The sequence below is a fragment of the Panthera onca genome, chromosome X (genome assembly GCF_046562875.1).
Source record: "Panthera onca isolate mPanOnc1 chromosome X, mPanOnc1 haplotype 2, whole genome shotgun sequence".
Classification (NCBI taxonomy): domain Eukaryota; kingdom Metazoa; phylum Chordata; class Mammalia; order Carnivora; family Felidae; genus Panthera; species Panthera onca.
Genome location: NC_138357.1, coordinates 38,244,671 through 38,261,973, shown reverse-complemented (window position 1 = coordinate 38,261,973; position 17,303 = coordinate 38,244,671). Strand labels below are relative to the sequence as shown.

General features: G+C 40.5%; 1 protein-coding gene across 14 annotated transcripts in view; it reads left to right on the top strand.

The window, feature by feature from the left end:
• The window catches only part of PAK3 (p21 (RAC1) activated kinase 3), a 249,095-nt gene that overhangs the window by 178,589 nt on the left and 53,203 nt on the right, over window positions 1-17,303 (top strand). For 12 of the 14 annotated variants that reach the window (XM_081793298.1, XM_081793299.1, XM_081793300.1 and 9 more), the window contains 4 exons: window positions 1,204-1,304; window positions 5,436-5,480; window positions 6,650-6,803; window positions 8,801-8,838. In XM_081793298.1, coding sequence (XP_081649424.1) covers window positions 1,204-1,304; window positions 5,436-5,480; window positions 6,650-6,803; window positions 8,801-8,838 — 338 coding nt within the window. Of the gene's footprint in view, window positions 1-1,203; window positions 1,305-3,774; window positions 3,838-5,435; window positions 5,481-6,649; window positions 6,804-8,800; window positions 8,839-17,303 lie in introns of all 14 variants that reach the window. The other 2 variants (XM_081793302.1, XM_081793301.1) reach the window with 2 other exon arrangements.

Below are 17,303 nucleotides of genomic sequence, written 5' to 3'. Positions count from 1 at the left end.
CGTTGTCTGAAATTCAGGCCAAGGAAATATCTATTTGAACCAGAATGTTCTAAATTGGCCACCCTGGGCATTTCTGAGGTTGACTGGTTTCAATTGGGCAAACCATGCTGACTTTCCCATTATTAGGAGGGTGAGTATTATTATTATTATTGTTGTTATTATTATTATTATTATTATTTTTGAGTGTGAGATGTACCCTGATCAAAGTCACATTCTCAGATCTGTTTATATGCCTATTAGGGAATCTACTTGATGCCATTTTACATTTCCGCAGCGACTTCCTCCTGGAATCTATTTCAGGATAAACTAATTTCATTACAGTTCCCAACTTGATCTCTCCAGTGGTGATATCTTTAAAGGCTTTTGACATATTAACTGGGGATGTGCTCATTTACAATTGTGTCACTATGAAAAACCTGCTACTTGAGGACAATGATTTTGAGTGGCTAATATGACAGAATATATCAGGGACATGGAAAAAGAGCTACAGACTAGAATGTGTAAACCAAGGCATTGGTTTGAGGTTACTGAGAACTAAATAAAATTAATTCAGCAGAAAGCAGCGATTTGTGTGTTTGTTTTTACTAACAAAGTGCTGGGTAGGAAATGATTAAAAACATTTTTAAAGATAAAGATTTGTGACATGATTGATCTGCAATAGTGTTCTCATTGGAAGAAGACCAAGCTTCTATGCTTCATAATGTAAACGTGTAAATTAAACAAGTTCTAGCTGCTTGGTACTCAGCTATGGTTGACATGGAAATAGTTCATAACACTTTTATGGATAGCTTCAGCATTTTCCCCTTCGTCCGTCCGTTCTAACAGTAGGCCTTAGCTTGACTTGAGCATAATGAATTTCTTCTTCAGTAAGTCCTATTTGATCCAACAAAGCCAGTTGAGCACAATCTACCTAGATACCTACTGGTTACATTATTCGACTGGTAAAGGAGATAAATCAGTTTGACCACAAGTTTTGTTTGAATTGGATTTTGGAAATTTGTAAATTATGGGGATGTAACGTTTTTGTCAAACTCTCAGCTACTTCTGCAAATGAAATTGTAATTTCTGGAGTGGAATACTGTGAAAGTTGTGTTGGAATCGATTGTCTTTCACCTTTGTAACTGTTTTCATGAACCTAATTGTACAACTTATGGATGACAAAACTATAGCCCAAATAAATACATGTTAACATTTTGCCTTTAGCCAATAAGAAGAAAGAGAAAGAACGCCCAGAGATCTCTCTTCCTTCAGACTTTGAACATACGATTCATGTGGGGTTTGACGCAGTCACCGGGGAGTTCACTGTAAGTAAGCTCCTTATTTTGTTTTGCAAGCCATGAAAAGTTCCTTTGTGAAAATAGGTTTCAAGAAAGCATTTCCATGTCACAGACATGGACACAGACAGAGACAATCACAGGTGGAACTAGAGAGTGGCAAGAGTACTGGTAAAATTATTTTGTCCATTATAAAAATGTCTGATCGCAGTTAGTCTGTTGAGTCTGCGCTTTATTGTTTGAAGTGAATCAGAGAATCATGGATTCAACTTGACCAGCGAAGACAGCCTATCTGAATAATTTGGGCTTTGCATTGGAATCTGGATTACCCAGATCAGCGAACCAAGCTAACCAAAAATCTCTGTAAAATCGACCTGTTCTCCGCTTTGATTCCAAGAACATAGCTTATCTTTAGACTTATTAACGGGTGTATTTTATAGACATTCAAAACAGCAAACCCCATGTTTCGGGAAGAATATTTATGGATATAAAATGTGCTATAGTGGTCATGTGCTTTATAGATATACAATCCACAATTAATATCAGTAAGAATTCACCAGAAAGACCATAGCTGTAGATTCAGCCTTTCTTTGGATATATTTTTTTAAGATCTGGCATATTTGTCTTTAGATGGATGAAGGAAAAGATGTGGCTAGAAATATGTCCCCAGGAGGATCAACTACCTTTTTCCATCCTAGTAAGGATCTCAATAAAAATGTACATTCTGAGATAACGAGTAATTTTGAATGCCTTCAGAAAAAAAAAATCTTCGATGGTATCATCACCACTGATTCTTGGGTTCTTAAACCAGAGATAATTTTAGATATTAAATAATTGAAGTTTCTGTTTTTAAAACTTGATGGTTAGTGAGTAGACTGTCATATGAATAAGTGAACAAAAAAGAGAGGGGGACACATTAACTTGCTTTGGAGAAGCAAACCAAGGTCTCTGAATTGACAGCCAAATTACTTTTTATTTTTTTCTGGAAGTAAGCAATACGAGAATAAAATCGAAACTGAGTCAACATCTTGGCCTTGTAAAGTGATGTGAGCTGATTATTTCTATGCTCTCAGTAGCAAGCAGAAGAGAACAGAAAGAGGTACTGTCATTGATAAAGTCGAGATACCGGTAGGATTTAACCAATTTCGTTACTGGAGTCAGAGACATTATTCAAATGGCTTTGAGTTTGAGTCTGGCTGCTGTTCTTTACTGTATATGAGGATATTCTCTTAGCTGCACTTCGGAAATATAACCTTACTGACTCCACTGCAACTACCACCATCACCACTAATAATAATAATAATAATAATAATAATTTTTATAAGCTGACTTTTTGACATTCGAAACAGTAAAAGCACTTAAACTATAAATTTTGTCTAATAACTCTTCCCTGTTTTTATTTTAAGAACATTATGTTTCTAGCTCGGACCTTTTTTTGTTTTCTATGTTGCTTTTCTTCTGTTTAAACTGCTCTTAGGTTTTATTGCAGTCATGCCATGTTTTTCTTTTCTCTTCCTTTCTGTGGTCTGATGTGAAAGCTTTCTCCTCTGCTGTTCTCATGTGACATTCTGGTTCCTTTCCAATTTTTTTTTTATTTCTTCTGCTCTTTCCAACTTGCTTGACATCTTAAGATACGATCTATCTTTAGCTCCTTCTTTGTTCTTTTGGGGTTCTGAATGGAAATGAAGGAAAGTGAGTCACCATCATCTTGCTGACCACATCTTCACTTTGCTGTCAGTTAGAACCCAAAGAACCAACCAGAGAGGGTGGGGTGGGTGGGTTATGTGATGGGCAGGCTTTCCAGTTGTGAACAACCTGTTCGATGCAATTGAACCAAACCAAAACATCTGCCCCTTGGTCCCCCAAGCCCAATTTAAAATAAAGCATCTGTTTGGATGCAGTCAGTTGTTAGAAGTCTTTTGAAATATACAGATAAGACACTGGCTAAATTTGGGTATCTGATGCACTGTTGGCCTCTTGATGATCTTTCAAAACTGCTTGTCCGCCCGTCATATTTAAAGACGCCAAATTCTTCCCTTTTTTACTATCTTCACCGATGGTTTACATTTCCTAACTTGAAAAACTACCATAATGATCAAGAGCTTTTAAAATCATTTTGTTGGTAGCATTTAAAATTGGGTCCTATCTGCCCTGGTACCACTCACTTATTGTGTGTGTGTGTGTGTGTGTGTGTGTGTGTGTGTGCGCACGTGTGTGTGTGCGCGCACGTGTGTGCGTGCAGAGGGGGGAGGGGCATATTACTGAATTTGATCACTGCGGTGGCTTAGGTTGGATTTTGAGCCATCTGTTGAACTGTGTCGTTCAGTTGTCTTACAAGGGCCTGTCATTGTCCTACGGCTAGCTGGCCCATGTAATCTTGTGTACCTGGGTACACACTTGGACCCTGAGATTAAAATTAGGTTGGGAGGTGAGATTTGGGGTACCGAACTATTACAAGTCCTTACCCTTTATATTGCCATTTTTGTCCCAAATACTTTAGAACTCCCCCTTCCAGACCTCTCGACCTGTGACGGTCGCTTCAAGTCAATCAGAGGGAAAAATGGTATGAGTGATATAAATGATCATTTCTTATGATAAGATAAATGCTTGGCCTGTCGTATCATGCTGCCATTCTCCTGGGCTACACGGGACAATCCCCAGCTTGTCGTACATCTGGTCGTTATTGTACACGTGGTGAGGCATTGATATGTGCTCCTGCTTCTGATGCTCATACGTCTAGGCCTCCATTAGCTGTCTTAACTTTTGGGATTTGTACGTCAATTTGGAGTAATGAGATGGCTTTCTGATTATGTGCCTCTGTGGCAGACATTCAAATTTAAGGGTCAGGTTTCATTGATGAACTACTAGTTTATCTCAACTTACAAAAGACAAAAGAAATTGTGTCAGCAGTGTAGCCATGTGGTAAGTACAGTTGTCTGAAGGATCTTCTGCAATTGGCAGCATGTTTTCCTGCTGTCTAGTGATCTCCAGACATTTGTTTATCACAAAAGTTTAGAAGTGCCATGAGAATGTATAATAACTGCAAATATTCTAATAATTACGGTAATGACCATGCCAGTGATGTCTGCTCTAGTGGTTATGTGCAACGCATACCTGGTTTCGTAACACTTAATAACTCCTTTGGCCATTATAGTATTAACCAAATGCTATTAATTGCACTTAGAATCAGAACTGGGATCATGCATGGGCTCCTGAGTTCAAATATTTGGCTTAAGGCTTTAGCATCAAATTGCGTGATTAATGCATGTAAAAGTGTCGTTTTCACTGTGCTTGGAGTAACCCCAAATGCCAGGAATCAAAGACCCATGTCCCGAATCGAACCAGTTGGGTCAAAGCATGTTTCTGTAGCACTGGAGACAATAGCTTTATTTGGACAAAGCTGTTATCTTTTCTCTGGTCTTCTTTTGTGGGGAGTGAGACTTCAGAGCTGTAGCATTAACATGGCAATTACTCATATATGGTTTGAAATGAAATGGTTTCCCTGCCCCTGGTCTAAAGGAACTCAAAGGCCAAGTCTGGCTGTGTGGGAAATCCTTAATCTAGTTTTCGTGACACCGGCCACGACTTTAACTACAAAGTACAGAAGAGTCACATCGATGGGAATGAAGTTGAATCTAGCGTCCCCACGTAGCCACCCTTTCAGTCGTAGCCACACAGACACTTCCCACGCGAAGCTGAAAATGGTGAACCAGAATTGGGAACTGAAATTTGTAAGTTCATCACATGGCCCCTGGCTACCTGTGATCACCCGGTTGTAAATACAACTTACAAATTATTGTCAAAGCTTTTCACGATGCCATCCTTCTTCCCTCCCCCACCCCCGAAGTCATGTTTCCGCCTTTTGGTAATCTCTCCAGTCATTTAATGGTAATTCTTATTATTGCATATTTATGGAGGACGCATCTGGCCAAAAGTGGAATTACGCATCCACTCCGTAGAACATTGTCGTTTTCTCTGTTTTCTTAAATCTGTCCTGCCCCTGATTTAGTTAATGCCTCTCTATTTTCATAACCGCCCCACTTTAGAAGGGATTACCCCCCTCCCCCATCCAGACCCATTGGTTTCATCTCCTCCCACCTTCTCAGTTGTCCCGCATTCTGTTTTAACTTTCTTTTCTTTCTTTATTTACGTCCATTACAGCCAGATCTCTATGGCTCACAGATGTGCCCAGGGAAGCTCCCAGAGGTGCGTCACAGGCCCAAAAGAAGCTTGCATCAAAGTGCTTCTTTGAGATGTCATAGCACTGCAGCAGCAGGTTCATGTGTGTGCAGTAGAGTTGTTGCTTGGCTTATATCACTTTTTTGTTGTCATTCCCAAACTCTGGAGGCCCACGTCACACATTGTTTTGCCGAGACTTCGTAGGACAAAGCCGCACAAATTGGGTCTAGATGCACTTCAGGAATGATGTGTCTGTCTCTCGCTCCAAGTCGCTCTTGGAGGGCAGACGATTATGAAATGGGGACATCCGGAGGCTGAATGTGTAGGAAAGAATGCTAAAATCCTCAAGGCACAACTAACCTTTCCATGTAATTGGTGCAATTGTCCTTGGTTAGATTTCCAAATACCCCTTCCTCTGTGCTCTAAATGCTTTAGACGATTGCAAATTCTCACAGGGCTTTGCCATGGTTGTCACAGTCCCCAGGTTCTGTGTGGCCAATGAACAAAGTGGGGAGGAGGGGACGGAGGGAGGAGAGGAGAAAGCTGCAGGGAGAACGCCCAAAGCAGCGTTAATGTTACCGTTTTGCATCTCCGTGGTTATCGCTCCTCTGCTATTCTATTTTTGTCTCCTCTCAGTCCCCCTCTGTATTAAAGCCCTTGACACCCCCTCCCCCAAATTACATTTTGTAATCACAGAGTATAAACTGAACCAAGGGTGAGGCTTTTCTTTTATTCGGAAAGATAACTCCGATTCCAACGTGCCCAGAAAGAGCTTATATTATTCCAGTCATACAAAATCCATTGATCTGCACTATACTATACGGTGCCCAAATTTAGAGAAGTCTTGCTATGTCTGCCCTGAGTCGCCAGAAAAAATAAGCTAAGCCGTAAACATCATTTCATGGATGAGCAGAATTAATATGGAGGTGATTTTCATGCGCTTTTTTTTTTCTATCACAGTCATACTCCCACCCACCCTTTTTAAGTTGGATCCTAGTTTTACCTATGTGTTTTAATTAGAGAAGAGAATGATTGCATTGTTAAGTTACTAACTTTAAATCGAGAGTGTAACTTCAGTTTCCCAAGTGTAATCCTACAGGTAGCATGGGCTTCTTGGTGAAGAACTTTACTGGAACATGAAAAGGCAGCTTACTGAATGTTCTGAGCTGCCATTCTTTCCCTTTGGTTGTCCACAGGGAATTCCTGAGCAGTGGGCACGGTTACTCCAAACCTCCAACATAACAAAGCTGGAACAGAAGAAGAATCCACAAGCCGTCCTAGACGTTCTCAAATTCTACGATTCCAAAGAAACCGTCAACAACCAGAAATATATGAGCTTTACATCCGGAGGTAAGAGTACATCGGAGGTATCAAAGAGAGAGGTGATTCTGATCTCAGAGCCTCAGGATTAGAACAGAATGCCTGGAGGGCGTCCGAAGTCAGTTCTGGTTCATTCTTCAAATGACTTTAACATAAGCAAATCGAAATATGGCTTGGGAGTTGAAGTTGATGTTAGGAGATTTTCTTGGGTGTTCGTAGAACTCAAGTAGGGACGTTGTTCAGTGAAGAAGACACTTAGTCACTTAGGATCAGGCCCTGTGATGTGCTCGTGAAATAAGAGGTGTATGGACCAGACCGTGGTCTCTCGAAGTTTATTTTATCTTTTAGATTCATTGAATTGTACCATGATGATACAGCACACGTTTCATGGTTGCCAGGTTATTTTGATCCAACCTCAAAATGAGACCTAAAAAGGGAAATCATGTCTGTCTATTTATATGAAATTGAAATGACCGTATTCCTGCCAAATCTTGACTTCATTTGCTAGCATGTAGACCCAGCCTTTGTTTGAAGCTTTGATGTTCGAGTTTGTACTATACGCAACTGAAAAACATATACCAAACAATATTTTGGTGTTTTGAGGAAGATGATCTGGGTTGCCTCCCTAGAACAACTTACTGTGTAAGTTGTATAACGTCTAAAAAAAAAAAAAAGAGAGAGAGAGAGAGAGAATCCTATCATCAGTGCCCCAGCTGTAAAGCGTCCCTACCTCTCAGCATTGATTTAAATATAGGGCAGGCTTGAAATATCTTCAAGAATGGTGCAAAGACACACCTGGAAGGGGAGGAGCATCTCATTTGGTCATAACAAATGTCAAAGCCCAAACTTAAGGCATATAGCAATTCACCTGCTCGATGGGGCGATTTTAATGGAGAAGATTGCTTAACTGCTGTTCTCCAGTGGAGAAAACCAAAAAAAGAAAAAAAGCAATCAAGGAGAGCTTTTCATGGTATTTAGTCTTCCACATAGAGTAAAATATCTAAGAGATCCTAGTGACACATCAAGCAATGCTTAATGTGAGGAAATCTAGAACTGTCCTCCAGGTTCACTGTAGAACTACAGGTGACCAAGACCAAAAATGCATCATTCCAGTATTTGTCTGAGCTGAGTGAAACTCACCAGACATTTTTGGGATGCTCTAGTGTGGCAACTAAGGAATAGGGTAGGAGGAGGTGGGGAGGAGAGAAATCGAAGGGAAGGAAGGGAGGGCGGAAGCGAGGAGGGAGAAGGAGAGAGGAGGATAAGGAAGAAGGAGGTGGGGGAGAAATTCTGGATATAGATGTCTAGGTTCATACCAATCAGGAGTAGGTGATCTCAATATTCTTCCATATGGATGAGATTCGCTGGAGGCCTTCATTAAGGTCTATAAAATGGAGTAGTAAGGATGCAGGGGTGTGAGCTATTTTAAGAAAAGTGAGGGGCGCCTGGGTGGCTCAGTCACTTAAGCGTCTGACTCTTGGTTTCAGCTCAGGTCATGATCTCACAGTTTGTGGGATCGAGCCCCACGTCAGGCTCTGTGCTGACAGCGTGGAGCCTACTTGGGATCCTCTCTCTCCCTCTCTCTCTGCCCCTCCCTTGCTCTCTCTCTCTCTCTCTCAAATAAATTTGATTGATTGATTGATTGATTTTAGAGAGAGAGAGGGTGAGTTAGCAGGGGAAGGGCAGAGAAAGAGAGGGAGAGGATGTGAAGCAGGTACTACGCTGACAGCAGAGAACCTGATGTGGGGCCCAAACTCAGAGCCGTCAGATCATGACCTGAACAGAAGTCAGATGCTTAACCGACTGAGCCACCCAGGCGTCCCATGAAAATAAATAAATAAACTTTAAAAACAGAAAAGAAAAATCATGTCATTGTCATAGCATGTATTTAATACCGAATTGGAGAATCTCCTTCTGGTCAAAGGTTAAACCTGCATAGGTTATTATTTTTTTTTTTTATTAACTGTGGTCTCTAAATGAGGCAGTCTTTATGAAATAAAGGTGACATCTTTATCTTTACTTTTCAGATAAAAGTGCACACGGATACATAGCAGCCCATCCTTCGGTAAGTGAAAAATTGAAAATGGTTTAGAGTCCTCAGTGTTTCTGGCACTCCAACAGACTACTGTTGCACAGATTCAGCTTAGACATAGAATATTTTAAAAAACAGTTTTTTAGGGGTGCCTGGGTGGCTCAGTCGGTTAAGCGGCCGACTTCGGCTCAGGTCACGATCTCGCGGTCCGTGGGTTTGAGCCCCGCGTCGGGCTGTGTGCTGACAGCTTGGAGCCTGGAGCCTGTTTCGGATTCTGTGTCTCCCTCTCTCTGACCCTCCCCCGTTCATGCTCTGTCTCTCTCTGTCTCAAAAATAGATAAACATTAAAAAAAAATTAAAAAAACAGTTTTTTAGAGGTATCATTTCGATATATAAAGTAAAAGGTATCATTTCAATGTATAAAATATATAATTATATATATAAATATAAAATATAGGATTTGTATATAAAATGTACAGAACATAAAATATATAACCCATTTTTAAGTATACAGTTTGACGACTCCAGGTAAATTTACATACGAGCGCTACCCTCACCACAGTCCAGTTTTAAAATACTTTCATCACCTCTTAAGATCCCTTAGGCCTGCTTACTGTTATTCCCCATCCCACCCCCACTGTAGCCCCAGGCAGTCACTAATCTGGTATTACAGATTTGTCTTTGTGGACATTTCGTGTAAATGAAATAATACAGCGTATGACCTTTCGGGATTGGCTTTCTTCACTCAGCATAATGCTCTTAGGATTCATCCAAGTTGTGTGTTATCAGTAGTTTGTTCCTTGTTATTGCTAAGCAGTATTCCATGGTATGGGTGTACTGCTGTTTAACAGTCTACCCTTTGGAGGATCTCTGGCCTGTTTACAGTTTTTGGCTATTCTAAATAAAGCTACTGTGAACATAGATGTTTAACCTTTAGGTAGTTAAATATGTTTCTCTTACATATAGAATCTTGCAAGTAATCATAATGATAGGGACTTCTCTTTACTGAACACTTAACAATGTGCCAGGCGCTGGGATAATAACATTTTTTCTTCATTTATTTTGAGAGTGAGAAAGAGCGTGAGCAGGGGAGGGGCAGAGAGATAGGGAGAGAGAGAGATCCCAAGCAGGCTCTGCACTGTCAGTGCAGAGCCCCGAATGAAGCATGAACGCATGAACCGTGAGATCGTGACCTGAGTCGAGATCAAGAGTTGGACGCTTAACCGGCGGAGCCACCCAGGCACCCCTGGGATCACACCATTTGACATTCACTTACCCTTTCTTGCAACCAAATTAGGTAAATTGTACCATTGTCTCCGTTTTACAGATGAAGTTCAGAGAGGTGAAGTAACTCATCTCAGGTCATACCCCTATACCTTTTAGTGTCACCTGTTCCAACAAACTGAGGTGCAGTGGCGAAGGTGACTTTGCCCAAAGTCACATAGACAGTTTTATCAGAGAAGTGACTAGAACATAAGTAACCTAGTTCAGAGTTCTTGGAAGTGATATGGTATCTGCAACCGTACCCATACGCGTTAGACAGAACATTATCTTAGACAAGGCTTCCCTTTGTGTGATTTTATTTTGATATTTGATAGAAATTATTTCCTGCTTTGTTTGCTTCCTTAGGAGTGAAATAATTAGCAGTGGTCCAGTTTCCTGTTGGTTCGAAGAGTCATGGGTAATGAACCTTTGATAGAGGACAGATAGATGCTGGCCTCCTTGATATCACCCTGAGCAACACATATGACAGCAGGAGGTCATTAGTGGTGAAGAGTAAAGGCTATGTAATAGCATGGCAGCTCCTCAAAAATTAAAAATAGAATTACCAGGGGTTCCCGGGTGGCTCAGTCGGTTAAGTGTCCAACTTTGGCTCAGATCATGATCTTGTGGTTCGTGAGTTCTAGCCCTGCGTCGGGCTCTGTGCTGACAGCTCAGAGCCTGGACCCTGCTTCAGAATCTGTGTCTCCCTCTCTCTGCCCCTCCCTCCCTCCCTCCCTCCTTCTCTCTCTCTCTCAAGAATAAATAAAATATTAAAAAGTACAGAATTACCATAGGATCCAGCAATCCCACTTCTGGACTTATGCCCGAAAGAATTGAAAGCAAGTTTTCAAATGGATTTTTATACACCCATGTTCACAGCAGCATTATTCACAATATATAAAAGGTAGAAGCCACTCTCGTGTCCATCAGCAGATGATGGATAAATAAATGCGGTATATCCACGCCATGGTATATTATTCAGCCTTAAAAAGGAAGGACATTGTGACACGTGCTACCACGTGGATGAACCTTGAGGACATTGTGCCAATTGAAATAATCCAGTCATGAAAAGACAAATCCTGTATGTTTCTCCTTATATGAGGTATAGAGTACTCCATAGAAAGGGTTAAATTTTTGCAAGATGGAAAGGGTTCTGGAGATCGGTTGCACGACAGTGTGAATATACTTAATGCTACTGAACTGTACATTTGAACAATGGCTACGATGGTAACTTTTATGTTATGCGTATTTTACCACAGTGAAAGAAAAAGAATGAAGGCTCTGAACCTAGGTGTTTTTAGTCTTACTCCTCCACTTACAAGCTGCGCAACTTTGGGAAAGCGGCTTAGCTTTGCTGAGCCCATCTTTCCTCAGCTTTGACTGGGTATAATAACGTTACCGACCTCCTAAAACCATATTACATACCATCAAATATGTCCATTTGCTATGAGAACTCAGAGAAAAGAGTTTGCTCTTCGCTGGGGAGGAGAAAGGGAGCAGGCCCTAGTCTCTAAGAGCTTAAGCTCAGTGCCTGGTACAAAATAGGTACTTGGTGCATATTAGTTGAACACTGAGTTGGAAAATGCTTCATATAAAAGGTGGCATTTGAGCTAGATCTTGAAGGTCAGGTGGGATTTGGATCTGTGAAGATAACGTGGGGCATTCTAAGCAAAAGAAAAAACATGGGAAAGGGCACAGTAGTCGGGAGGGCACGGGAACAAAAAGGTGTGGGTTTGAATGAAGACTGAGATATAAGAAAGGGAATCATAGGAATTAAGCTTTGAATGTTAAGTTGGAGCCAGATAATAGTGACCTTTACATACTAGTCTAAGAAATCTGACATTTTCTAGTAGACATTGGAAAGCCCTTGGAGTTTTTTGGACCAGGAGAATTAGGCAATTAAGAGTTATTTGACAGCAAATGTCCAAAATGAATTAAAGGCAGAAGATGAGGCTGGAGGAAGGGAGACCACTTGGGGGAGCAGCACAAGCATCCAGGCCTTAGGTGGTAATAAGGGCCTGAGATAGTAGCAGTAGGAATGGAGAGGAAGTTCAAATTCCGGACATGTTTAGGTTATTGACTGGATGTTGGAAAATAGGTTAAGGTCAAAGATTCATAGCAGGCTTAAAATGATATGAGGATGGCCAAAAAGACAAGGACACCCTTGTTCGGGAGTTGCAAGTTTTGTGAGAAGATGCTGAGTTTCCTGTTGGATAGTTCTGAGTTTGAAGGGCCAGAAGGACTTCCAGGTGGAGACATTTGATTAAACTACTTAACTAAGGTTGTGTTTCTATTGATTGAATGAACTGGATTAGACCCTTGAGTTCAGATTGGATCCCTTCAGTGGGACTCAGCTACTTAGGAATGGGGAGTAGAGAGGACCCTGTGCTCTCCTTATGGTTCTAGGAGGAGATTGCACTCGACACTGCTTATGTTTTTTTTTTTTGTTTTTCTTTGCATTAGGAACCCTCCCAAGTAGACCTAGCTATCCTATAGGATCTGACTTAATGGGGTTGGACTATCCCCTTATAAACGCAGCCTAAATTGATCACCAGTTTTGGCCTCCTTTACTAGCCTGGGTGGGAATTAAAATCGAAGCAGTGCTGTAGTCACTAAATATTTTTAACTAATGACTATATAATTAATATTGAATTCAGCAATACCTCCCATGGTCCTGTGACATCTGCTTTACTGCTCACTTGTGGTAGCTTCTTTGATATTAGTATATTAAACACTAAATATTATTCAGGGACCTACTCTTCAATTTAAGGCTACTTTAAAATGTTATATGTTTATTGTACTATTGAGAGTGAAGTAATGCATTTAGAATCCCGTACCGGTGTTCTGAGCGGAAGGTAACAACAGTAATATGAATAGGTCACGATTTGTGTCCAGAGAAGCTGGGTGTGTAGTTGGCACAGATTGAGCTTTTGATTTGAAGTCCTGGTTTATTTTGTTCACCTAGATTAGTGGTTCTTTCACTTCAGTGTGTATCAGAATTGCCCGGGGAGTTCGCAAGTCGATCGTGAATGGAACCCTCAAATCTCCCTCTTAAACAAGCAGGAAAAGTGACCAAAGACCACATTTTGCATTATCTAAAGGCTCTAAGGTCCTTACTTCTAATTCCTTTGACCTTTAACAATTAAGCTCAAAGAAAGAAGAGTTTCCTAAGGTAGCTTCTCTAGCTAGTGTATTCTTCAGAGCAGGGTTTATAACTTATAGGCCATATGGATGGGCTTCAGAAGATCTATGAACCCTTGATATTATATGGAAAAGCACATATCTACCTGTAATCATTTGGAGAGATTGGCCAAACACTTCAGAATTCTAAAAGACTCCAGGACCCAGCTCAGGTAAAGAATTACCTCCCCTGCTGCACTGTGTGGCAAAAGAAGTGTATCACAAAAAATTTTTTAAGCTTATCTATTTGAAGGGGGGAGGGGGAGAGAGACGGAGACAGAATCCCAAGCAGGCTCTGTGCTGTCAGCACGGAGCCCGACATGGGGCTCGAACCCATGAACCTGAGATCGTGACCTGAGCTGAGCTCAAGCGTCAGACGCTTAACCAACTAAGCCACCCAGGTGCCCCACAAAATTTTAATAAGACAAAAATATTCTTTACTTGCTGTTCATCTATATTTTTTTGGCTTCTTTAAAACTTATTTTTAAGTTTTTATTTAAATTCCAGTTAGTTACCAGTGTAATTACTGTTAGTTTCAGGCATGCAATAGAGTGATTCAACACTCCTGTACAATACCTGATGCTCATCACAGCAAGTGCACTCCTGAATCCCCATGGCCTATTTCACCCGTCCCTCTACCCTCCTCACCTCTGGTCATCATCTGAAGAGAAACCGGAGTATCTATATATTTTTTTCAAGTTTAGACAGTCATAGTAATTTTCAGCCTAGAAGGAGGAGCATAGCGACATTATACCTGTGACTCCCAAAAAAGACCACCTGAGAAACCTGTTAATCAAGTGAAGCTGTTTATTAAACTTTATCCGCAAGTAAGAGCCCTCCCTTTATAGAGCTTTAGCAGTGTCTTAGACAGGGGCTGTCAGGGGAGAACATTTGTAGGGTTTTAGAGCATGGCTATGTGATTTTAAAGCAGGTCTTATAAGGTTAGGATTGTGCGGTGTTTATGGTTAAATAGCTTTAGATTGGTGAAGCGAGAGTCTTGAAGAGAGTCTTGGTGAGCAAGGTGTTATTATGACTAAGTAAAATACTTCAGTCTTATCTTTCAAGAACAACCATTTCTTGAAGATGTTTTTGCTTGCTCTCAGTATTGTTTAACGTTAAGAACAGGAAAATATGCTGTCTCGATGCTGGTTTACCACAGGAAAAGAAAAATAACACTGCCCCGCCCCAGTGTTAATTACACAGGCTGGACAAGGGACCAGTGCCTGGTCCTGGTATTATTTAGCACAGGGGCAGGAAATTATGTTGATTTCAGTTCTCCGTACCAATGCCTGGTGTTCTAGGTGTGTTCTGGGTAGCTAATGTTCCCTGGCCCATCCATCATGCAAAAGACAATGTCCCCTGAAGGACGCACATTCTTCTCAACCAACCAACCAGCCAATATGACAGCCTAGTGTTTGGTACCAGATAAACAGAAATACGGGTCTTCCTCCTCCCTTACAAACTTTCAAGAAGATGAAAGACTTTAGGTTTTCCAAATAGTCCCTTAGTCCATCCTTGGAGATGGAGAGTGTCCCGATATTAAACGGGAATAGTGAGGATGGTAATGAATGTTGAGAAACTGATATTTTGCAGGTGCGTCTTGTTTACTGAAATAGCGATGGTTGAGATGTGCAAGCCTACATCTTGGTTAGTAGGACTGCTTGGTCTTTGTACCAGTCTGAGAAGCCCAGACCTAGGCCCATTATTGCCACAGGGATTATTTTTAGGTGCTCACAGGTTGTATATACACTCTCTTATGGAGGCCGCATGATGCATCGTATCAAATATATTAAAGGGCTCCCATATCCCATTTAATTTTTTTGCCATACACTTTTTCAAGTGATTTTTTAAAATAGTGCTTTTGACCATTAGTTGATTGCAGGTAGCATTAGAGTTATGGTTAGGCGTAATTTATTGGAAATCATCATAAATACTGAAGAACTGTTGCTAAATAAGACACTCTAACCTACAATTTGTTTTTTAATGTAATGCAATTCCTGTAAAATATATACTAAATTTAAGTAACTAAGTTGACATGTAGTTACACTTCACAGACACGTAATGAGACATTAATGACTTTAGATTTTAGAGGTTTTTGTAGCATTTTGGAGCCAATGATTTATTTCTGACTTCTCATATTTTCCTAGGCCCTCATAAAGGTTACTATCCCTAGGCATGGTTCATATTGCCCGGCAGATAAAATAACTTTGTTTGCCATATAAAAAGTAGTCAGTTGATAGGCAGGTTCTGCTCCTTCTACCAACAAACGGTAATTAGGTGCATTCTTGATCCCAGCCGGCATAAGATAGAACAGAACTTTCTGAAACAAAGTGATAGCAAAGCAGACACCAGTAACCTAAAGGCAGTTTCTTCCCGTGACCACTGAAGTGCCCTGAAGAGTTAGTCTTTCATAAGAAGAAACTGATTTTTTTTTATCTGAAAACTTAATGTCATTAACACATGTTGCTTTCAATGCAGCCACAATACAATGTAATAGCCTCGCTATTTTGCCTGGAATAAGAACAAATACAGGTGTATAAATAAGAAAACCAGGGGCACCTGGGTGGCTCAGTTGGTTGAACGTCTGACTTGGGCTCAGGTCATAATCGCACAGGTTCGTGAGTTCGAGCCCCACATCAGGCTTTGCGCTGACAGCACGGAGCCTGCTTCGGATTCTCCGTCTCCCTCTGAATGTGCCCGTCCTCCAATACCTCTCTTTCTCTCTTTTACTCTCTCTCTTTCTCTCAAAAATAAACATAAAACTTTAAAAAAAAATAAGAAAACCAATATCAAGTAAGCATTATCAATTTCAGTCTATAAACCACATATCAGGGCAAGCAAATATTCTTTCAAGTGCTTATAAATTCTAAGTTGTCTTCCTTTTCACAGTAGATAAATCTTGCTGTCTCCAATCCAATATATGATTACACCTTATAACTTTACCATTGGTTTATACATGATTGTAGAAAATCCATGTTGAATTTTCATCGTAGGCTGAGGTCCTTTGAGGTAATAGTCCATTAGTAGGCTCCCTGTATCTACCTCAGGAGCTTTGTCCTCAAGAAATGAAAATTCTTTTTAGGATTAGCTTGAGCCAGCATACCCAAAGGCATAAACAAAAAACAAATACACACACAAAACAAAACATAAAAAGACATCTGTAATAGTACTTTCCAACAGAAGTGAATGTTATGAAAGCCATATGTGTAACTTTAAATTTTCTAGTGGCCACTTTGAAAAAAAGTAAAAAGAAATAGGTGAAATTAATTTTAATACTATTTTATTTAACTCAATGTATTCAAGATATTACTATGTCGACCTATAACCAACATAAAGGGAAATATTTTTCATCAAGGAAATATTTTACAATTTTTTCATGTTACATATTCAACATCTGGTGTATACTTTATACTTACAACCCATCTCAATTCAGACTAGCCACACTGTGACTCTTCATTAGCCATGGAGAGCTGGTGGCTGCCATCTTGTACAGCACAGACCTATATCATAGTTCAGTGATTTTTAAACTTGAGCCTCAACCAGAATCACCTGAAAGGGTTGTTATAACACGTTGTTAGACCCCACTCCCAGATCTATGATTCGTTGGTGTGGATAGAGCCCAAGGGTTTGCATTTCTAACAAGTCCCTTGATGACGCTGATGAGGCTGGCCTGGGGACAACACTTTGAGAACCATGGCTACAGTTCTTTCAAAATTCTGCTTTGGAACGTTTTACCCGGCATTAACATGAATGATCAAGAACCGATCCTAGATACTACAGGTGTTGTTATTTTTGGTGGTGTTATTGCCATTTTTAACATTGCAAATCACCATTTACCTGTTGGTTAAGACTGAATAATTATTTCTGTTGATGAATATCCCTTAGCTCTCCATGTCTGTTACTCTCTGAGTGCTTCTTTCCAGGAGGATGAACAGGGGAGCAACATTTTTGGGCTTGCTTGTACTTAGTGAGTATTTGCAGAGCTGTATTAATACCATATCCATACGCATGCTCTGATCCTCAGGCACAACATAGCCTGTTTCTGGTCGACAAAA